This window comes from Thalassophryne amazonica, chromosome 4 (assembly GCF_902500255.1).
Source record: "Thalassophryne amazonica chromosome 4, fThaAma1.1, whole genome shotgun sequence".
Taxonomy (NCBI): domain Eukaryota; kingdom Metazoa; phylum Chordata; class Actinopteri; order Batrachoidiformes; family Batrachoididae; genus Thalassophryne; species Thalassophryne amazonica.
Genome location: NC_047106.1, coordinates 126,174,830 through 126,199,202, shown reverse-complemented (window position 1 = coordinate 126,199,202; position 24,373 = coordinate 126,174,830). Strand labels below are relative to the sequence as shown.

Sequence of the window (24,373 nt, the reverse complement as noted above, 5' to 3'; positions counted from 1 at the left end):
GGCCAGCCTCCTCTGTCTGTCTGGTGCCCTAAATTTGGCCCTGCTCGTGTCCATAGCTTCGTCAACAGGGGGAGCTGTCACCACACGGAGCGTAGAGGCCGTGGAGCGTGGGGAGGGCGGAACTCGGTCGGAACCGGAAGGGAGAGGGATGGCGCGTGCCCGGCCACGCCCTTCGTCTCGTTCCCGACGGCGTTCTTCTAACCGATTGTCTAATCGTATAACGAGATCAATAAGCCCGTCTAAATCCCGCGGTTCGTCCTTGGCCACCAGGAGCTCCTTCAGGACCAACGACAGTCCGTTTACGAAGGCGGCGCGGAGGGCAGTGTTATTCCAGCCGGACCTCACAGCCGCGATGCGGAAGTCGACTGCATAAGCAGCTGCGCTCCGGCGCCCCTGTCTCATTGACAGCAGCACGGCTGAAGCGGTCTCTCCTCTATTTGGGTGATCGAACACTGTTCTGAACTCCCTCACAAACCCATTATATGTCAGAAGGAGCCGTGAATTTTGCTCCCAGAGCGCTGTAGCCCAAGCGCGTGCCTTGCCGCGAAGCAGATTAATTACATAAGCTATCTTACTAGCATCAGTCGCGTACATGACGGGACGTTGTGCGAAGACGAGCGAACACTGCATAAGAAAGTCCGCGCACGTCTCCACACAACCCCCGTATGGCTCTGGAGGGCTTATGTATGCTTCAGGGGAAGGTGGGAGGGGTCGTTGAACGACCTGTGGAACGTCACTGTTGCGCACAGGGTCGACAGGAGGGAGAGCCGCAGCAGCGCCCTGAGGGCGCGCTTCCACCTGCGCGGCAAGAGCCTCCACCCTGCGGTTCAGGAGGACGTTCTGCTCGGTCATTAAGTCCAACCGAGCCGTGAAAGCGGTGAGGATCCGCTGCAACTCACCGACCATTCCTCCTGCGGACGCCTGTGCGCCCTATTCTTCCATTGGCCGTTCAACAGCCGGTTGACGCCCCTCGGGATCCATGACGTTGGCCGAGATATCCTGTTGGGAAAGTGTAGGTACACGGACCCACAACAGGGGGCGCAAATGAACAGACAATGGAATAGGTCAAATAACAACACTTTACTGTTGTGAATGTGCACAACAAATACAACAGATTGCAACAATAGACAATAGTCAATTCACAAGGTGTCGTGTAGGCAGGCTCGAAGATAGGAGACGCCTGTCCAAAGCAGAACCGGAACCACACGATTTCCTCCGCCACCAGACCCCGGGAATACTGGAGCCGCCAAGTCCCGAACTCCCAGGTGGCCACTGCCTCCGCGTGTCGGATCTGGTACTGCTGGCGAGGAACAAAAAGCAAGTGAATGAGGATGCGTTTGCACCCAGGAATCAGCACGGCAGGAATGCTACCTCCACCTCTCGTTGGAAAAACAGTCCAAAAGATAATGCACAAAAGTCACAAAGGATATTGTCAAGCAGACAGCTGAGGTACGTTACCTTCCAGGTAGAACGATATCTCGGCAAAGAGGTGGAGACGTCGTCCTGCTGATATACTCCTGCCGATCAGATGATTGGTAACAGCTGTTGCAGGTGATGCGTGACAGCTGTCACCCTGGCTGCTCCTGTGAGGCGGCTGCGCCCTCTGGTGCCTGGAGCCTGCACTCCAGACAGGGCGCCCTCTGGTGGTGGGCCAGCAGTACCTCCTCTTCTGGCGGCCCACACAACACAGATACTGGCTTAAGTATGAAAGTAAATGCAATAACAGATAATGAGATGGAAACGCAAACTCCAAGTCAAACAGAAAATAAATGGCAGAACACAAAACCAGTGACTAAAGAATACTGATGACAGATTGCACAAAACTAATGATCAACAGAGAACGCAATAAATAACTAAAGAAACATAACCCGATACTAAACACAGAAAGTAAATGAAGCAAAACCAGGTACTACAAAATCAACAGAAAACCAAACCAGTGGCAAAAGCATAATACAAGAAATGAGATAAACAAAATAAAACTAAGACTGAAGCGACTAAGAGACCAAGAGTGAAAAAATAGGAGCACAATAAAAGAAAACAATATGGAAAAACAGCGACTAAAACAAAACTACACAGAAGACCAGAAATAAAAGAATGATGAACAGAAACAAAACCAATGATAACATGAGCATGACCATGATGACCTGAGAAGACATGAATAAAACCTCTGAAGACTCAGAGCACGGGAGGAGATACTACAAATCCAGACCAATGACAGACGGCCCTAAAGGGCCGGATCATGACAGATGTGGGAAGGGTTGTGTTTGTTCTACTTGGGTGGAGAAAGGCTTGCCCTTCTTGCAGTTGTAATTATGTTTACTACGTGCCTTCATGGATGGAATGCAAGAAATGAATGTTACCAGTTCAACCTGTTCAACAGGCTTGTCATGGGTTCAGATGTGAGGTGTTGAACTAATCACTGTTGTTCACTTGCAAGCAGCATGTCTGAGTGTTTGGTGCGCGTATGCCTGGACTGACTGTTTCCTACCCCAAAGGACAAAGGAGCAAAAGCCACAGAGAGGAAGTGGACAGAGACCGGGTCTGTAAATGGATGGAGAGAGCAGAACACGTGGAGCAAGAGCCTCCAGAGAGGTTCCAAGATGCCATCAAGTATGTCATCCACCTTCTTTGTGAATCAGTTTTTGTGTAGCGGGTATCCGAGTACCCCCATTCAATGGTAGTAGAGTTTTTAAAGTGGTGAATGGTGTCAGTTACTCTGCTCAGGTCACACTGACAGGAAACATTTGTCAGCATTGAGCCAGTTATCACAGAGTCAGATGTTAAACATTTGGAGTTTAAAGTAGCCCAGAATGTTCATTAGGATCTAAAGGTGTTGACTGTCATTTACAGCAGGTAAAAGAAGTGTTGAACACGTCACCATTTTTCTCAGTAAATTTATTTCTAAAGGTGCTCTTGTATAGGTGTCGACTCCAGAAAGAGCAAAAAGGGTGCAGGTTTCTTTGTAACCACCAACTTCTAACTTATAATGTTAGAAACATTATAATTACCAGGTGACCTGGTGATTATGTTTCTAATTACGTCTAATTAGAACCAAACAATCAGCGTCATTGGTGTCAAAACTTTTGTCACCTATGTGTTTCAAGAAACATTTGAAACAGACTCTGTGTTGATTAAACCAACTCAAATCAACTGTTCTTGAACCGAAAACTCAGTTTCCCATCTCAGGGTAAATTAACTCACAGTTCAGAGATAGAGTCAATTTGATGAACCTCCTTTCTAAAACAAGCCCTTGTTCTCCAGAATAACTATTCTATGGTAAACAAACCATGTTTGTACTCGAGTCTGTACTAAGGTCAGTCACAATCAACAGGTGAACAAAGAAAACAATGAAACCTCTTTTTGTAGTGTAAAGGACTTACTATACAGAGGACGGTCACCTGGCAAAAACTCTTTACTGTCAGTCCAGTGTGAGGTCACAAACAAATTCTATGGAAGAATAAAGACAGCAAAGAACAAAACAAAACAAAACAAAAAACCCTACCTCAGGTCTTGCAGCACCTACTGGAGCTGCATGTTGCCACATCCACCATACAATCTCCACATCCAGTCTGGTAAGTGTACAAGTCCGGTCCCCCCAAAAGTACAGTACAGTGGAAAAATTCTGTACATACAAATGTTACATTCTTACAAATATTTAAATCATGTTTTGAGATGAGAGGATGTATAAAGAATAATCAGATTTACCACTCATTTAAATTGCAGTATCATCAGCAAAGTGCCAGACTTCGTCATGTTTGAGTGGAAAGGTTTTGACCCTCCAGTTTAGATTTTTGGTTCCTCTTCACCATGGAGCAGTTCTGATTTAGTCTCCCTGTGACCACCACCTTGTGGGGTTGTATCTGCTGCAGGTCCACCCAAACACCTGTTCGTCTGCGGCGCAGGTCACGGGGTCAAGCAGTGAGTAGCGTTCTCATCTGGAGAGGCTGGCATGCTTTGACTCCAGCAGGTGCACTGTGGGCGATTTGTCACTTTGAGGTGCTACTGGATTCCTCTGTGTTGCTGGTGGACACATGCTGGAGGCTTTTGTTGGTGTGCATGCTGTGTTTGGTCCTGGCCGGCTGTGTCTACACCCTGAAATGGTGTCTGCAGTCACAACAAAGACAGGTCAGCACAACCTCATCTGCTGTTATTTAACCCGGTTGTGATGATCATGTTCATTCATTGACTTTGCTTCAATTCAAGGTGAAGATTGTACATCAAACACAAGAGAATATGACTGAAAAGGACAACAACTCAGGGTGAGAATTGATTAGCTTCAAAACCATGAATCCTTGATATTTCCATGATTTGTCACTTTGTCTTTTTGACAGCAAAGAAAGAAACTCTAAGACAAAGTCAGGCATTCATCAGCACATCAATATTTGATCAAGATTTTATGCTCACCCCACTGAAACAGGCCGAGAGGAATTTTGGAGGAATTTTGTCAATGGTGATCTTGTATGTACTTATTCAAGAATAGGGAAGTGTGGGGTGAGCCGCTTGGTATGCTGCCACTGCGACCCAGACCGGCGACAGAAAATGAATTAATGAATAATCTTGTATTTTTAATGGGGTTATTTTTTCCAATTGCAATAATATTCCTTGAAAAATACTGTATGAAGCCGTCTTTGCTGTAGGAATCCTGTAGCATTTTGAATCCTCTAGGGTTTTGTTTTCCCATAGGAAACCAATAGAAATACTAATAATCCCATAGGATTTTGCATGTGAATCTTAAGACATCTTTCCAAAGAGAATTCAACCTTGAAGGCTTTCATTTTCCAATTCGGTACTTTAACGATCCCCCCGTGCTTCCCAGAATGCACTGCGGTGCCAGCAGGGTTCCGGCATCTCACAACGCACGTAAACAATGGCAAAGAATCTTGAACGAGATGGCGCGAGATTCACAACTGTGAAACAGCGAATAGGAAAAAAAACAATTCATTAAAAAAATAATAATAGTAATAATTTAAAAATCCCACTGGATTTCACTTATGAATCTTTTAAAACATCTTTCCAATGAGAATCCCATAGAAATAGTAATAAAATCATATCAGATTTTGAGAGGAATCCTGCAAGATATTGAATCCTATAGGATTTTATTTTCCTGTAGGAATCCCACAGAAAAACTAAGAATCCTACAGGAAAGTATTCACAGCGTTTCACTTTATCCACATTTTGTTATGGTACAGCCAAATTCCAAAATGGAAGTTCTACACACAATACCCCATAATGACAGTGTGAAAAAAGTTTTTTTTTAGATTTTTGCAAATTTATTAAAAATAAAAAACTAAGACATCACGTATACATAAGTATTCACAGCCTTTGCCATGAAAGTCATAGGAATTGTCTATAGACCCCCAAGACAGGATTCTCTCAAGGCATAAATCTGGGGATAGGTACAGAAACATTTCTGCTGCTTTGAAGGTCCCAATGACCACAGTGGCCTCCATCATCTGTAAATGGAAGAAGTTCGGATCCACCAGGACCCTTCCTAGAGTTGACCGCCTGTCTAAACTGAGTGATCAGTGTAGAAGAGCCTTAGTCAGGGAGGTGACCAAGAACCTGATGGTCACTCTGTTAGAGCTCCAGTATTCCTCTGTGGAGAGAGGAGAACCTTCCAGAAGGACAACCATCTCTAAGGCAATCCACCAATCAGTCCTGTATGGTAGCATGGCCAGATGGAAGACACTACTTAGTAAAAGGGACATGGCATGCTACCTGGAGTTTGCATAATGCACCTGAAGGACTCTCAGACCATGAGAGACAAAATTCTCTGGTCTGATGAGGCAACGATCAAACTCTTTGGGCTGAATACCAGGTGTCATGTTTGGAGGAAACCAGACACCATGTTACAGTGAAGCATGGTGGTGGCAGCATCACGCTGTAGGGATGTTTTTCAGTGGCAGGAACTGGGAGACTAGTCAGGATTGAGTGAAAAATGAATGCAGCAGAGACAACTTGGATGAAAACCTGCTCCAGAGCGCTCTTGACCACAGACCTCAGACTGGGGCGACGGTTCATCTTTCAGCAGGACAATGACACTAAGCCCACAGCCAGGATATCAAAGGAGTGGCTTCAGAACAACTCTGTGAATGTCCTTGAGTGGTCCAGCCAGAGTCCAGACCTGAATCTGTTTGAACATCTCTGGAGAGATCTGAAAATGGCTGTGCACCGCCGCTCCCCATCCAACCTGATGGAGCTAGAGAGATGCTGCAAAGAGAAATGGACAAAACTGCCCAAAGAGAGGTGCACCAAGTGTGTGGCATCATATTCAAGAAGACTTGAAGCTGTAATTGCCACCAAAGGTGCAGCAACAAAATATTGAGCAAAGGGCGTGAATACTGATGTACATGTGATTTCTTAGTTTTTAATTTTTTTTATTAATTTGTAAATAATTCCAAAAAACTTTTCGCATGTAGTCATTATGGGGTGTGGTGAGTTGAAAATTGAGAGGAAAAATTAATTTACTCCTTTTGGAAAGAGGCTGTAACATAACAAAATGTGAAAAAAGTGAAGCGCTGTGAATACTTTCCAGATGCACCACATATATCCTTTGAGAAAATAAGTTGTGGTACATCAAAAATGCACCACAACTCCTCATAATGGTTTTAGCAAATATTTGGTCTAGTTAAGATTTTCCACTGATGATCTACCAATTCAAGTCTGGGAACAAGTGCTGCTGCCACGATTATCTGCATCCACAACATCACAGAACCGTCTTTCGTCCTGGATGGCAGTGTCCTCAACACTCAGGTACCTGCATGCTGGATCATGCTCAGAGAAATGCGCGACATGGCCAAAATGTCAAAGCTGACACGCTCTGAGAATGCAGAGTGTCTCCCAAAGCAATTAGCTGTTTGACACAGACTCATTTCAGTGGCACCCAAGGATCCTCTGACGAGTTCTAGCACCAAAGACATCTCATCATCAGTTTAGCTGACTAGTTGGTGCCCATGTTCAACAACCACAGAGTAAGACAGGCAGCACCAGGACCCTATAGAGTTGGACACTTGTTCTCCTGCAAAGATATCGACATCACCAAACATCTCTGTCCTGCAACCTCATGACTCCATAAGCTCTTCTCAGGCCCATCTCAATCTCGAAAGCTGAGGATCCAGAGATAATGAATGTCACTGCCGAGATAAGTGAATGTTTCTACAAGTTCAACACTTTAACCACATACAGATACACTTCTGATGGCCGAGCCCAGAAAGCCATTAAAAACCTGGATCTTGGCCATGATCCAGGACAATTCTAAACTCAAGATTCCCAGCTTTCACTGGGAAAAACTGGCTTAAATATATACTGATATTTAGAACATTTTATAATACACAAATAGTATTTTGCAGCACATCACATGACATCCATTCACTTGACTTGGTCTTATTTTTTCAGGGTGCCTGCACCGAGGAGTCCGGGCAGCCACGTTGGCCTGTCCCTCGGTCTGACCGACTGCCTGATGTTGTGTGTCCTCCAGGAGCCCCTTGCAGACACCAGCGGTCCTCACATTAAGGGTCTCCTCTGCAGGATGGAGGTGAGGTGGAGGCAGCCGCTGCACAAATGCAGCACGTGGTGTGCATTGTGTTCTCTCTGCTGCTCGTTGTATGTGGATCAGTGTATTAGGCTTTGTTGGTGATATTACACTGCAGTCATTCAGAGCTGTTATGTCCTGAAGCAGCAGTCTGAGCTGCTGTCAGCCGCACTCCACTTCTCACGTTTCTCTGTTCCCATTTTATTCATGCTCATGTTCTCATTTTGATTCAGAATGTCAGTATCAGACTCAGCTTTTTTGCCCAAATAATGAGTGGTTTTGGCAGTACGGTGGATTAGTGGTTAGCACTGTTGCCTCACAGCAAGAAGGTCATGGGATCGATTCCCACTTGTGGCCTTCCTGTGTGGCGTTTGCATGTTCTCCCCGTGTTTGTGTGGGTTCCCTCCGGGTGCTCCGGTTTCCTCCCACATCCAAAGACATGCAGGTTAGATGGACTGGAGTTTTTAAATTGTTCAGGTTTCCCTTAGAGAAGAGATCTCGATCTCAGTGGGACGAACCGGGTTAAATTGAATTTAATTTGTTACCAATCAAGCTGCTGAGTGCTGTCCTTTAACAACTACTTTGTACGCGAGAACACTGTGTTCAAATAATTAATTCAAGAAGGAAGGAAGAGTTAATGCAGGGACCATTGTGGTTGTAAAAAAAAAAAGACATACATGGTAAAAATAAATAAATAAATTACTTCACAAATGCTAGCATGTTAGTCTTACAATGACAACTGAAATAATATGGGTACACTGGTGTATATATATATATATATATATATATATATATATATATATATATATATATATAATATGTGTGTTAGGGTGCCATTCAAAAATAAAGTTTCTATTTTTTGTTGTCCCACCCCCAACATTTGTTCATAATGTGAAAAAATAAAAGCTGACGGATTTTGTCAGTTTTGTGCATATAATGGATTTTGTCCATTTTATACATATAGCGGATTTTGTCCGTTTTATACATATAGCGGCTTTTGTCCGTTTTGCACATATAATGGATTTTGTCCATTTTATACATATAGCGGATTTTGTCCGTTTTATACATATAGCGGCTTTTGTCCGTTTTGCACATATAATGGATTTTGTCCGTTTGATACATATAGCGGATTTTGTCCGTTTTGCACATATAATGGATTTTGTCCATTTTATACATATAGCAGCTTTTGTCCGTTTTGCGCATATAATGGATTTTGTCCATTTTATACATATAGCGGATTTTGTCCGTTTTGCGCATATAATGGATTTTGTCCATTTTATACATATAGCAGCTTTTGTCCGTTTTGCACATATAATGGATTTTGTCCGTTTGATACATATAGCGGATTTTGTCCGTTTTGCGCATATAATGGATTTTGTCCGTTTTATACATATAGCAGCTTTTGTCCGTTTTGCGCATATAATGGATTTTGTCCATTTTATACATATAGCGGATTTTGTCCGTTTTGCGCATATAATGGATTTTGTCCATTTTATACATATAGCAGATTTTGTCCGTTTGATACATATAGCGGATTTTGTTCGTTTTGCACATATAATGGATTTTGTCCATTTTATACATATAGCGGATTTTGTCCATTTTATACATATAGCGGCTTTTGTCCGTTTTGCACATATAATGGATTTTGTCCATTTTATACATATAGCAGATTTTGTCCATTTTATACATATAGCGGATTTTGTTCGTTTTGCACATATAATGGATTTTGTCCATTTTATACATATAGCGGATTTTGTCCGTTTTATACATATAGCGGTTTTTGTCCGTTTTGCACATATAATGGATTTTGTCCGTTTGATACATATAGCGGATTTTGTCCATTTTGCACATATAATGGATTTTGTCCGTTTTATACATATAGCAGCTTTTGTCCGTTTTGCGCATATAATGGATTTTGTCCATTTTATACATATAGCGGATTTTGTCCGTTTTGCGCATATAATGGATTTTGTCCATTTTATACATATAGCGGCTTTTGTCCGTTTTGCACATATAATGGATTTTGTCCATTTTATACATATAGCGGATTTTGTCCGTTTTATACATATAGCGGTTTTTGTCCGTTTTGCACATATAATGGATTTTGTCCGTTTGATACATATAGCGGATTTTGTCCATTTTGCACATATAATGGATTTTGTCCGTTTTATACATATAGCAGCTTTTGTCCGTTTTGCGCATATAATGGATTTTGTCCATTTTATACATATAGCGGATTTTGTCCGTTTTGCGCATATAATGGATTTTGTCCATTTTATACATATAGCGGCTTTTGTCCGTTTTGCACATATAATGGATTTTGTCCGTTTGATACATATAGCGGATTTTGTCCGTTTTGCGCATATAATGGATTTTGTCCGTTTTATACATATAGCAGCTTTTGTCCGTTTTGCGCATATAATGGATTTTGTCCATTTTATACATATAGCGGATTTTGTCCGTTTTGTGCATATAATGGATTTTGTCCATTTTATACATATAGCAGATTTTGTCCGTTTGATACATATAGCGGATTTTGTTCGTTTTGCACATATAATGGATTTTGTCCATTTTATACATATAGCGGATTTTGTCCGTTTTATACATATAGCAGCTTTTGTCCGTTTTGCACATATAATGGATTTTGTCCATTTTATACATATAGCAGATTTTGTCCATTTTATACATATAGCGGATTTTGTTCGTTTTGCACATATAATGGATTTTGTCCATTTTATACATATAGCGGATTTTGTCAGTTTTATACATATAGCGGCTTTTGTCCGTTTTGCACATACAATGGATTTTGTCCGTTTTATACATATAGCAGCTTTTGTCCGTTTTGCGCATATAATGGATTTTGTCCATTTTATACATATAGCGGATTTTGTCCATTTTATACATATAGTGGCTTTTGTCCATTTTGCACATATAATGGATTTTGTCCATTTGTTACATATAGCGGATTTTGTCCGTTTTGCACATATAATGGATTTTGTCCGTTTTATACATATAGTGGCTTTTGTCCGTTTTGTGCATATAATGGATTTTGTCCATTTTATACATATAGCAGATTTTGTCCGTTTGATACATATAGCGGATTTTGTTCGTTTTGCACATATAATGGATTTTGTCCATTTTATACATATAGCGGATTTTGTCCATTTTATACATATAGCGGCTTTTGTCCGTTTTGCACATATAATGGATTTTGTCCATTTTATACATATAGCAGATTTTGTCCATTTTATACATATAGCGGATTTTGTTCATTTTGCACATATAATGGATTTTGTCCATTTTATACATATAGCGGATTTTGTCCGTTTTATACATATAGCGGTTTTTGTCCGTTTTGCACATATAATGGATTTTGTCCGTTTGATACATATAGCGGATTTTGTCCATTTTGCACATATAATGGATTTTGTCCGTTTTATACATATAGCAGCTTTTGTCCGTTTTGCGCATATAATGGATTTTGTCCATTTTATACATATAGCGGATTTTGTCCGTTTTGCGCATATAATGGATTTTGTCCATTTTATACATATAGCGGCTTTTGTCCATTTTGCACATATAATGGATTTTGTCCGTTTGATACATATAGCGGATTTTGTCCGTTTTGCGCATATAATGGATTTTGTCCGTTTTATACATATAGCAGCTTTTGTCCGTTTTGCGCATATAATGGATTTTGTCCATTTTATACATATAGCGGATTTTGTCCGTTTTGTGCATATAATGGATTTTGTCCATTTTATACATATAGCAGATTTTGTCCGTTTGATACATATAGCGGATTTTGTTCGTTTTGCACATATAATGGATTTTGTCCATTTTATACATATAGCGGATTTTGTCCGTTTTATACATATAGCAGCTTTTGTCCGTTTTGCACATATAATGGATTTTGTCCATTTTATACATATAGCAGATTTTGTCCATTTTATACATATAGCGGATTTTGTTCGTTTTGCACATATAATGGATTTTGTCCATTTTATACATATACCGGATTTTGTCCGTTTTATACATATAGCGGCTTTTGTCCGTTTTGCACATATAATGGATTTTGTCCGTTTTATACATATAGCAGCTTTTGTCCGTTTTGCGCATATAATGGATTTTGTCCATTTTATACATATAGCGGATTTTGTCCATTTTATACATATAGTGGCTTTTGTCCATTTTGCACATATAATGGATTTTGTCCATTTGTTACATATAGCGGATTTTGTCCGTTTTGCACATATAATGGATTTTGTCCGTTTTATACATATAGTGGCTTTTGTCCGTTTTGCGCATAGAATGGATTTTGTCCGTTTGATACATATAGCGGATTTTGTCCGTTTTGCGCATATCATGGATTTTGTCCGTTTTGCGCATATCATGGATTTTGTCCATTTTATACATATAGCGGATTTTGTCCGTTTTATACATATAGCGGATTTTGTCCGTTTTGCACATATAATGGATTTTGTCCATTTGATACATATAGCGGATTTTGTCCGTTTTGCACATATAATGGATTTTGTCCATTTGATTCATATAGCGGATTTTGTCCGTTTTGCACATATAATGGATTTTGTCCATTTTATACATATAGCGGCTTTTGTCCGTTTTGCGCATATAATGGATTTTGTCCATTTTATACATATAGCGGATTTTGTCCGTTTTGCGCATATAATGGATTTTGTCCATTTTATACATATAGCAGATTTTGTCCGTTTGATACATATAGCGGATTTTGTCCGTTTTATACATATAGCGGCTTTTGTCCGTTTTGCACATATAATGGATTTTGTCCGTTTTATACATATAGCAGCTTTTGTCCGTTTTGCGCATGTAATGGATTTTGTCCATTTTATAGATATAGCGGATTTTGTCCATTTTATACATATAGCGGCTTTTGTCCATTTTGCACATATAATGGATTTTGTCCATTTGTTACATATAGCGGATTTTGTCCGTTTTGCACATATAATGGATTTTGTCCGTTTTATACATATAGCGGCTTTTGTCCGTTTTGCGCATAGAATGGATTTTGTCCGTTTGATACATATAGTGGATTTTGTCCGTTTTGCGCATATCATGGATTTTGTCCGTTTTGCGCATATCATGGATTTTGTCCATTTTATACATATAGCGGATTTTGTCCGTTTTATACATATAGCTGATTTTGTCCGTTTTGCACATATAATGGATTTTGTCCATTTGATACATATAGCGGATTTTGTCCGTTTTGCACATATAATGGATTTTGTCCATTTGATTCATATAGCGGATTTTGTCCGTTTTGCACATATAATGGATTTTGTCCGTTTTATACATATAGCGGCTTTTGTCCGTTTTGCGCATATAATGGATTTTGTCCATTTTATACATATAGCGGCTTTTGTCCGTTTTGCGCATATAATGGATTTTGTCCATTTTATACATATAGCGGATTTTGTCCGTTTTGCGCATATAATGGATTTTGTCCATTTTATACATATAGCGGATTTTGTCCGTTTTGCGCATATAATGGATTTTGTCCATTTTATACATATAGCGGATTTTGTCCGTTTTGCGCATATAATGGATTTTGTCCATTTTATACATATAGCGGTTTTTGTCCGTTTTGCGCATATAATGGATTTTGTCCATTTTATACATATAGCGGATTTTGTCCGTTTTGCGCATATAATGGATTTTGTCCATTTTATACATATAGCGGTTTTTGTCCGTTTTGCGCATATAATGGATTTTGTCCATTTTATACATATAGCGGATTTTGTCCGTTTTGCGCATATAATGGATTTTGTCCATTTTATGCGTCATTGGACACCGGTGCGTGCACAAACTCTCACACTGGGTTTGTGCACACCTGCCCATCGGCGTGATGTTTTGTGTGCTAATTTCAAACTGTTTCGCACTGTTTCGCTGTTTTCGTCCAAACTTCACACTATATGTGTGATGGGGCCCTAAAGCTGCTCTACATTGCTGTCGAGTCACATGATGCACTTTCCTGTGTGCAGCAACTAAAGATCCCACTCACTTCCCTCTGTTCCCTCACAGTCTGTGTCTGACATCCTGGAGAAGGCTGAAGCTGCTTCATACGAAGACGCGAAGGATCGAGACGACAAAGATTCGATACTGGCAGGCAAAGTCAAGCTCCTCCTCACCTACCTGCAAAAGAGGTGAGTCTCACTGTGCATGCAGTCTTCACTGTTGTCTTGGAAACCCCAAAGTCAGTCATGTTCATATCAGTGTCTCACTCATAGGACTGAGTTGCTGCGCAGACTCGTCCAGGTGCAGGGAAACTTTGAGGCCAGTGTCGAGGAAATGCTGCACAGGCTGAAGGGTCTCTGGACTCAGCTGGAGGAGCAACACACCAGAGTCACCCTCACCAACAAGGAGGGGAGCCAAGACTTTGTAGACCTGGCCTCAGCCCGGTCAGACGCAGAGGTGCGTGGGCATGGTTTTGCATGGAGTTTTCTCTGATAGAAGGGGCACAGATCATAAAAGTGTGTGTGTGTGTGTGTGTGTGTGTGTGTGTGTGTGTGTGTGTGTGTGTGTGTGTGTGTGTGTGTGTGTGTGTGTGTGTGGTGGGGGGGGGGGGGCTGTAGTTATATTTGGAAGAAAATCCAGATATGGTCTCAGATACTTTTCTTTTTTTCCTCTTTATTGTGGTTACTTGGGTCCATAAGTATTTGTACAGTGACAGTTTTGCCTTTGCCCCCCGAGAAATTTGACACAAAAAGATGTGGATCAGTAGACTGACAACTCAACCATTTAAAACAAACAAAAAAAAGTGTGTGTGTGTGTGTGGGGGGTGGGTGGGTGGGACTATTGATTGACACACATTCAACCATTCTGCGTCATTGAATGGAACATTCCATCTTTCACATGAAATATTCATACCATTGCACTCGTAAGCATTCATTATTTGTATTATATAATGCTTAACAATCTTTCTTTCTTTCTTTCTTTCTTTCTTTAATATTTATTTCATTCATTTGAAAGAAAAACAGAAAAGCAGAAACAAAGCACCACAACACCAGAATGAAAAGGAGCAGAAAGAAGAACAAGTCTTATGATTTCTGCCCCTTTTAACAATACAATCTTTCAATATCCAGCATCATAGTCAACATTATTTAACAGATTGCATTTCTTTAACTTGTCACATACCACTGACCCATTTCATAATTATGACCATTAATTAATAGATTACATCTCTGACAGATTACATTTTAAACTTAAGACACTCCAAACATTATTAACAGATTACCTTTTTTTTTTTTACTTTCTTGCAGCCCACTGACTTATTTCATAGTTTCATACTTACTTAATACATCTAATTTAATATGTTTTTTAAATAATTTAAGTGACCTTAATTCTTTAATTTCTTTATTAAGATTGTTCCATAATTTTACACCATTTACTGCAATACTCCTTTCCTTTACTTTGGTTCTAAATCTTGGTTTCCTGATGATGTAGTCCGTAACTGATGCCTTGTATTGACTTCTTTGGGTACAGACTGACATCTGCTTTCCTCAGTCCATTGAAAAATCACAACAGAAAATTGTAGAGCTCTTCATCCGATAGCGCTTGTACTTCAGATAGAGACGTCCCAGTGAATACTGCAAATGCCTCCAGACAGCTTACGGCGTACTCTTAGTTTTTTTGTGTTACAAGAATGAGCATCATTAATAAAACAAACACCGCCATGTTTGTTTGTTTTTAAGCTAAGCGCCGTCGCGGCTAGTGTGAGCATGCCTGGTGTTGTCACCATGCAATGGTACAAAACATATGGAACCAAAATTGCACAGTAAATGGAACTAAATTTGCATGGTCAATGGAACACAATGGCAAATGGGATGAATGATCCATATCACGTGACATAAAACCACCAAATCAAATGACAAGGATCTATTCAGGCGTATAAAGCAACATATATACCTCAGAAGGTTGTATAATTGTATGCTGTATAACTCCATGCATTCCTTTCATCAACCCATAGCCCTAGATATGTAAAGGTGGGAACTAGGTGGTGAGATTAGTGACTGTGTGTCAATTTGTTGTAACTCATTACATTCTATGCAATGAAAAGGCTGTGTGTGGGAGTGACAATCGTGTTTGGCAAAATGTTTATTTATTTGCAGTGAGCAAACAATGGCAAGTTAGCTAGATAACTAATTTGCACAGTACGATGTAATACATTGCATATTTAGCCCGCCCGTATCCACTAACCATCCATAACTTAACGAACTATCTATCTAGCAGGTAGCAGTATAGACAACTGTTGGTGTTTTTCTGCCTGCCTGAACCTCGCCCAGTAGTTTTATGTGGTGAACTGACAGGAGACGGACTTCAAATATACAGATGTTGTATCGAGAGATGCCTGAACTTAGAACAGAGTCAATTAAGGCAGTGCTGGTGTTGTGAAAGTGTAGTGACACGGACCCACAACAGGGGGCGCAAATGAACGGTCAATAGATGAGCCAAAAAGTAACAATTTAATGTTGTGAAGGTGCACAACGAATACACAGACAATCTCAGAATATGATAACAGTCAATCCACAAAGGTGACGTGTGGGCAGGCTCGAGGATAGAAGACGTCTGTCCTGAGAAGAGCCGGAACCACACGATTTCCGCCGCCACCGAACCTGGTGAATACTGGAGCCGCCAAGTCCCGAATTCCCAGGTGATCACCGTCCCCGACTGTCGGATCTGGTACTGCTGGTGAAGAACAAAGACAGTCAAGTGTGGGTGTGTGTACACCCCGTAACAACAACGGTGGGAATGCCACCTCCACCTTTAACACAAACTCGTGCAGCGTCTGTTTAACCACTTATCTGACGAGATGAAGGACGAAACAGTCGTGACCCACGCCGGTCCTCTGGTTGACAGCTGCAACACAACAGCTCTGGAAATCACTGAATGCTGGCAGAGAATATTACCTTCATAGAAGTACGATATCTCGGCGATGAGGTGGAGATGACGTCTGGGTTTTATGGAGTGAGATGATGAAGAATGAGTGACAGCTGTCAGGAATTAATGAGTGACAGCTGTCACTCCCGGCTGTGTCCTTGGCGGCAGCGCCCTCTCGTGCCTGAAGCCCGCACTTCAGGCAGGGCGCCCTCTGGTGGTGGGCCAGCAGTACCTCCTCTTCTGGCGGCCCACACAACAGGACCCCCCTCAACGGGCGCCTCGCCCGACCAGGCTTATCGGGGTGTCGACGGTAGAAATCGGCCAGGAAGGCCGGATACAGGATGAAGCTCCTCTTCACCCAGGAGCGTTCTTCGGGTCCATACCCCTCCCAGTCCACCAAATACTGGAACCCCCGGCCCATTCGACGGACGTCCAGGAGCCGGCGCACTGTCCAAGCCAGCTCCCCGTCAATGATCCGGGCAGGAGGCGGCGCCGGACCGGGAGCACAGAGGGGTGAGGTGTGGTGAGGCTTGATTCTGGACACATGAAAGACTGGGTGGATCCGCAGTGAAGCCAGGAGATGGAGCTTCACTGCGGCAGGACTGAGGATTTTGAGGATCTTGAATGGTCCAATGTATCGGTCCTTCAACTTAGGGGAGTCCACTTGGAGGGGGATGTCCTTCGTGGACAGCCACACCTCCTGCCCGGGCTGGTAAGCAGGGGCCAGGGATCGCCGGCGGTCCGCATGGGTCTTCGCCCTCGTCTGGGCCTTCAACAAGGCAGAACGGGCGGAGCGCCACACCCGAGGGCACTTCCGCAGGTGGGCCTGGACCGAGGGCACACCGACCTCTCCCTCCACCACGGGAAACAATGGGGGCTGATACCCCAAACACACCTCAAACGGGGAGAGGCTGGTGGCAGAGGACACCTGGCTGTTATGCGCATACTCGATCCAGGCCAGATGTTCACTCCAGGCCGTCGGGTGTGCGGACGTTACACAGCGCAGGGCTTGCTCCAATTCCTGATTGGCCCGTTCTGCCTGTCCATTGGTCTGCGGGTGATACCCGGACGAGAGGCTCACAGTGGCCCCCAGTTCCCGGCAGAAGCTCCTCCAGACGTGTGAGGAGAACTGGGGACCACGATCAGAGACGATGTTGGTGGGTATCCCATGCAGACGGACGACGTGGTGGACCAGGAGGTCTGCTGTCTCCTGGGCTGTTGGGAGCTTTGGGAGGGCCACGAAGTGGGCCGCCTTGGAGAATCGGTCCACTGTCGTGAAGATGGTGGTGTTGCCCTGGGACAGCGGGAGGCCCGTGATGAAATCCAGGCCGATATGGGACCAGGGGCGATGAGGCACAGGAAGTGGCTGGAGAAGCCCTTGGGACCTCTTGTGGTCTGCCTTGCCGCTGGCACAGGTGGTGCAGGCCTGGATGTACTCCCAGACGTCGACCTCCATAGACGCCCACCAGAAGCGCTGCCGGACAACTGCCACGGTCCTTCGCACCCCTGGATGACAGGAGAGCTTGGAACCGTGACAGAAGTCCAAGACTGCAGCTCTGGCCTCTGGTGGGACGTATAGACGATTCTTCGGACCAGTTCCGGGGTCCGGGCTCCGTGCCAGGGCCTCCCGGACGGTCTTCTCCACGTCCCAGGTGAGGGTGGCCACGATAGTGGACTCCGGAATGATGGGCTCCGGTGGATCCGACAGCACCGTTTTGACTTTGTCTTCGTGTACCCGGGACAAGGCATCCGATCTCTGGTTCTTGGTCCCGGGGCGATAGGTGATCCGGAAGTCAAAACGTCCAAAGAACAGTGACCAGCGGGCTTGCCTGGGGTTCAGCCGCTTGGCGGTCCTGATATACTCCAGGGCCTCCCGTCAGTGAAAACCGTGAACGGCACAGACGCTCCCTCCAACAGGTGTCTCCACTCCTCAAGAGCCTCTTTCACCGCAAGGAGTTCTCGATTGCCGACGTCATAGTTCCGTTCAGCTGGGGTCAACCTGCGAGAAAAGTAGGCACACGGGTGAAGAACCTTATCGGTCTCTCCGCTCTGGGATAGCACGGCTCCTATCCCTGAGTCAGAGGCGTCCACTTCAACCACGAACTGGCGGCTAGGGTCGGGCTGCACCAAAACTGGCGCAGTAGAGAACCGTCGTTTCAACTCCTTGAACGCGGCTTCGCACCGATCCGACCATGTGAAGGGGACTTTTGGAGAGGTCAGGGCTGTCAGGGGGCTAACTACCTGACTGTAGCCCTTAATGAACCTCCTATAGAAATTAGCGAAGCCGAGGAACTGTTGCAGCTTCCTACGGCTTGTTGGTTGGGGCCAATCTCTCACCGCCGCAACCTTGGCCGGATCAGGGGCGACGGAGTTAGAGGAGATGATAAACCCCAGGAAGGACAAAGACGTGCGGTGAAACTCGCACTTCTCGCCCTTCACAAACAGTCGGTTCTCTAATAACCGCTGCAGGACCTGACGTACATGCTGGACATGGGTCTCAGGATCCGGAGAAAAGATGAGAATATCGTCCAGATATACGAAGACGAATCGGTGCAGGAAGTCCCGCAAGACGTCGTTAACCAAGGCTTGGAACGTCGCGGGGGCGTTGGTGAGGCCGAACGGCATGACCAGGTACTCAAAGTGACCTAACGGGGTGTTAAATGCCGTCTTCCATTCGTCTCCCTTCCGGATCCGAACCAGGTGATACGCATTTCTAAGATCCAGCTTAGTAAAGATTTTGGCTCCATGCAGGGGGGTGAACACGGAATCTAACAATGGCAACGGGTATCGGTTGTGAACCGTAATCTCATTCAGCCCCCTGTAATCAATGCATGGACGGAGTCCGCCATCTTTCTTGCCCACAAAAAAGAAACCTGCACCCATCGGGGAGGTGGAGTTCCAGATCAGCCCGGCAGCTAATGAGTCCCGGATGTAGGTCTCCATTGATTCGCGCTCAGGTCGTGAGAGGTTGTACAGCCTGCTGGACGGGAACTCAACGCCTGGAACCAAATCAATGGCACAATCGTACAGACGGTGCGGGGGAAGGGTGAGTGCCAGATCCTTGCTGAAGACGTCAGCAAGATCGTGGTACTCAACCGGCACCGCCGTCAGATTGGGAGGGGCTTTGACCTCCTCCTTAGCATGCAAACCGGGAGGAACCGAGGATCCTAAACACACCCGATGGCAGGTTTCGCTCCACTGAACCACTACCCCAGACGGCCAATCAATCCGGGGATTGTGTTTCAACATCCAGGGGAAGCCCAAAATCACGCGGGAGGTAGAAGGAGTTACAAAAAACTCAATCTCCTCCCGATGGTTTCCAGACACCACCAGAGTTACTGGTTGTGTCTTGTGTGTGATTAAAGGGAGGAGGGTGCCATCTAGTGCCCACACCTGCAATGGCGAAGGAAGCGCCACCAGAGGGAGCCCTACCTCCCTTACCCATCTGCTGTCTAGCAGATTCCCTTCTGACCCCGTGTCCACCAGTGCTGGGGCTTGAAGGGTTAAATCCCCGTTCAGGATTGTAACTGGGAGTCGTGTGGCAATCTGTGTGTGTCCCACGTGAATGTTATGACCCCCCCTTAGCCCAGTCTCTAAGGGCGGTTGTTGTCGTTCTGGCCGTTTGGGGCAGTTTCTCTGTATGTGCTCCTTTGAGCTGCAGAGAAAACACTCCCCGCGGACCAGCCTCCTCATTTTGGCCCTGTGCGTTTCCCTAACAACGTCAGCAGGGGGAGCTGTTGCCCCACGGAGCGCTGCGGCTGTGGAGCGTGGGGAGGGTGGCCCCTTTTCGAACCCGGAAGGGAGAGGGACGGCGCGTATCCGGCCACGTCCTTCGCCTCGCTCCCGACGGCATTCCTCCAACCGATTGTCTAACCGTATAACGAGATCGATAAGCCCATCTAAATCCCGCGGTTCTTCCTTAGCTACCAGATGCTCCTTCAGGACCGATGACAGTCCGTTTATGAAGGCGGCGTGGAGCGCAATGTTATTCCAGCCGGACCTCGCAGCCGCGATGCGGAAGTCGACTGCATATTCGGCTGCGCACCGGCACCCCTGTCGCATTGACAGCAGCATTGTTGAAGCAGTCTCTCCTCTGTTAGGGTGATCAAACACTGTTCTGAACTCCCCCACAAACCCAGTGTATGCTGAAAACAACCATGAGTTCTGTTCCCAGAGCGCCGTAGCCCAGGCGCGTGCCTTACCCCGAAGCAAATTAACTACATAAGCCACCTTGCTGGCGTCAGACGCGTACATCACGGATCGTTGTGCAAAGACGAGCGAACGCTGCATCAGAAAGTCCGCGCACGTCTCCACACAACCCCCGTACGGCTCAGGGGGACTTATGTATGCTTCAGGGGATGGTGGGGGGGCGGTTTGTTGAACGACCAGTGGAATGTTAATACCCGGCACCGGGTCGGCAGGAGGAGGAGCCGCAGCAGCGCTCTGATCGCGCGCTTCCACCTGTGCGGTGAGAGCCTCCATCCTGCGATTAAGGATGACGTTTTGCTCGGACATCAATTCCAGCCGAGCGGTAAAGGCGGTGAGGATTTGCTGCAACTCACCGAACACGCCTCCTGCAGACGCCTGTGCACCCTGCTCTTCCATTGGCTGTCCAACAGATGGGTGACGCCCCTCGGGATCCATGACGCTGGCCGAGATATCCTGTTGTGAAAGTGTAGTGACACGGACCCACAACAGGGGGCGCAAATGAACGGTCAATAGATGAGCCAAAAAGTAACAATTTAATGTTGTGAAGGTGCACAACGAATACACAGACAATCTCAGAATATGATAACAGTCAATCCACAAAGGTGACGTGTGGGCAGGCTCGAGGATAGAAGACGTCTGTCCTGAGAAGAGCCGGAACCACACGATTTCCGCCGCCACCGAACCTGGTGAATACTGGAGCCGCCAAGTCCCGAATTCCCAGGTGATCACCGTCCCCGACTGTCGGATCTGGTACTGCTGGCGAAGAACAAAGACAGTCAAGTGTGGGTGTGTGTACACCCCGTAACAACAACGGTGGGAATGCCACCTCCACCTTTAACACACACTCGTGCAGCGTCTGTTTAACCACTTATCTGACGAGACGAAGGACGAAACAGTCGTGACCCACGCCGGTCCTCTGGTTGACAGCTGCAACACAACAGCTCTGGAAATCACTGAATGCTGGCAGAGAATATTACCTTCATAGAAGTACGATATCTCGGCGATGAGGTGGAGATGACGTCTGGGTTTTATGGAGTGAGATGATGAAGAATGAGTGACAGCTGTCAGGAATTAATGAGTGACAGCTGTCACTCCCGGCTGTGTCCGTGGCGGCAGCGCCCTCTCGTGCCTGAAGCCCGCACTTCAGGCAGGGCGCCCTCTGGTGGTGGGCCAGCAGTACCTCCTCTTCTGGCGGCCCACACAACAGCTGGGGTCTTCCAGGAGCGAACGTCACATACACTGTTTATAACAGAAGAGCCCCATTAGGGCTGAGCTGTTCTTATTCCTTCAATCAACCGCCCCCATGTGGGCGGTCTTGCCCTGCCGTTGTGTATCAGTGGCACTATGTGATTGGCTGCAAATTGGCGTATCGGCGTGATAAGCGGTTGATGGGATCGCTTTGTTTGTTCAAGCAGCATGTGTCATATCAAAACTTTGTGACGAACTTGTTTGTGTCAGCGTGATAAGCAATAATGGAATATTCCATGAGGTGCCCTGGTTCATCCCAGACAGATATGAAGCACTTGTTTTTATCAAATAGACGGCACGCAGAGCAGTTAGGTTAAATCCACGTTTGTAACATTAAGTGATCTGAGGACATTTGGGTGTGTAAGGTTTATTGTCATTATTTGTTCTTGTAAGTTATTGTGTTACAAGTTGATAGCATTTTTATTTATTTATTTATTTATTTTTGGTTTTATTTTCTACACAAACTGGCTGGGATGTACAAACTCACTCATACATCAGCATTTTTGCTGTCCAAGCCCTCTGCTGATTTTTTTTCTTTTGCTTTTTTAAGGGTTTGGCATGTAGGATATCAAGCAGTAAATTGTTTCAAGTGTTATTCTGTCCCATTCTTTCTGCAAACGCAGGGTTGTCGTTGCATTTTTCATTTCAAAGTTCTCCACATGTTTTCTATTGGGGACAGGTCAGAACTGCAGCCAGGCCAGTCCAGTGTCCATGTCGTCCATTTCTACAGCATCTACTGCTCAGAAATCTTAATGTACTTTCCTACATTCATGCTGCCATCACAGAAATAAAAATGACCATTGCCATTGATGGAGTTTGCACGTTCTCTCTGTATATGCGTGGGTTCTGACCACGTGCTCCAGCTTCCTCCCACTGCCAAAGACATTCAGGTTAGATGGATTGGAGATATTAAATTAACTTTAGGTGTGTGTGTGACTGAGGATGCATGTTCTACCAGTCTGTAGTAGCCAGCGTCCTCTTTTACACCGTGGTGTGCTGGGTGGGGGAGAACAGCACATTCAAGAAGGACACATCCAGGCTGGAAAAACCTGATCAGGCGGGTTGGCTCTGTGGTTGACATGAAGCTGGACTTTCTGGTGATGGTGGCAGAGAAGAGAACACTGGATGATGCCGGTCACCCTCTGCACACCGTCATTTGTAACCAGAGGAGCCTCTTCAGACACAGACTGCTCTTTCCCAAATGCAGGACCAACAGACTGAAAAACTCCTTTGTCCCTCAGGCCATCAGACTGTACAACTCCTCACTCAGGGGGAGGAGGAGTAACAGGAAGACAGAGGACGGGAAGGAGAGGAACAATAGTAGCCAGTAAACCAGTATTAATTAGTATGTCTGGTACAACCCCAATTCCAATGAAGTTGGAATGTTGTGTAAAATGTAACAAAAAAACAAAAAAAAACAAAACAAATCCTCTTCAACCTATATTCAATTGAATACACCATAAAGACAAGATATTTAATGTTCAAACTGATAGACTTTATTGTTTTTGTGCAAATATTTGCTCATTTTGAAATGGATGCCTGCAACACATTTCAAAAAAGCTGGGACAGTGGTATGTTTACCACAATATTCTTAATTCATAATTGGGAATCTTCTTAATTCATAATTGGGATTTGGTTGTTCAAGTGGAACTGTTAAGTGTTTTTCACTGCTCAACTACAACACTCCAGGTTTATCTAATAAAACATAAAACAATGTCGGACTCTGTAGTTTTCTCTGGGCCCCTCCCCAATCAGACCGGGAGTGACATGTTTAGCCGCATGTTCTCCTTGAATTGCTGGCTGTCTGAGTGGTGTCCAAAAAATGAGGTGGGCTTCATAGATAATTGGCAAAGCTTCTGGGGAAAACCTGGTCTTGTTAGGAGAGACGGCATCCATCCCACTTTGGATGGAGCAGCTCTCATTTCTAGAAATCTGGCCAATTTTCTTAAATCCTCCAAACCGTGACTATCCAGGGTTGGGACCAGGAAGCAGAGTTGTAGTCTTACACACCTCTCTGCAGCTTCTCTCCCCCTGCCATCCCCTCATTACCCCATCCCCGTAGAGACGGTGCCTGCTCCCAGACTACCAATAACCAGCAAAAATCTATTTAAGCATAAAATTCAAAAAGAAAATATAATATAGCACCTTCAACTGCACCACAGACTAAAACAGTTAAATGTGGTCTATTAAACATTAGGTCTCTCTCTTCTAAGTCCCTGTTGGTAAATGATATAATAATTGATCAACATATTGATTTATTCTGCCTTACAGAAACCTGGTTACAGCAGGATGAATATGTTAGTTTAAATGAGTCAACACCCCCGAGTCACACTAACTGTCAGAATGCTCGTTGCACAGGCCGGGGCGGAGGATTAGCAGCAATCTTCCATTCCAGCTTATTAATTAATCAAAAACCCAGACAGAGCTTTAATTCATTTGAAAGCTTGACTCTTAGTCTTGTCCATCCAA

At 44.6% G+C, this 24,373-nt stretch overlaps 1 protein-coding gene across 1 annotated transcript in view; it reads left to right on the top strand.

The window, feature by feature from the left end:
* The first annotated feature begins 2,411 nt into the window (after nucleotides 1–2,411).
* Nucleotides 2,412–24,373, top strand: part of si:ch211-151h10.2 (uncharacterized protein LOC567699 homolog) — a 28,812-nt gene continuing 6,850 nt past the window's right edge. The window contains exons 1-6 of the mRNA XM_034168496.1: nucleotides 2,412–2,610; nucleotides 3,870–4,125; nucleotides 4,204–4,259; nucleotides 7,396–7,534; nucleotides 13,592–13,713; nucleotides 13,798–13,981. Of these exons, the coding sequence (XP_034024387.1) occupies nucleotides 2,465–2,610; nucleotides 3,870–4,125; nucleotides 4,204–4,259; nucleotides 7,396–7,534; nucleotides 13,592–13,713; nucleotides 13,798–13,981 (903 nt within the window). The 5' untranslated portion in view covers nucleotides 2,412–2,464. The remainder of the gene's footprint in view (nucleotides 2,611–3,869; nucleotides 4,126–4,203; nucleotides 4,260–7,395; nucleotides 7,535–13,591; nucleotides 13,714–13,797; nucleotides 13,982–24,373) is intronic.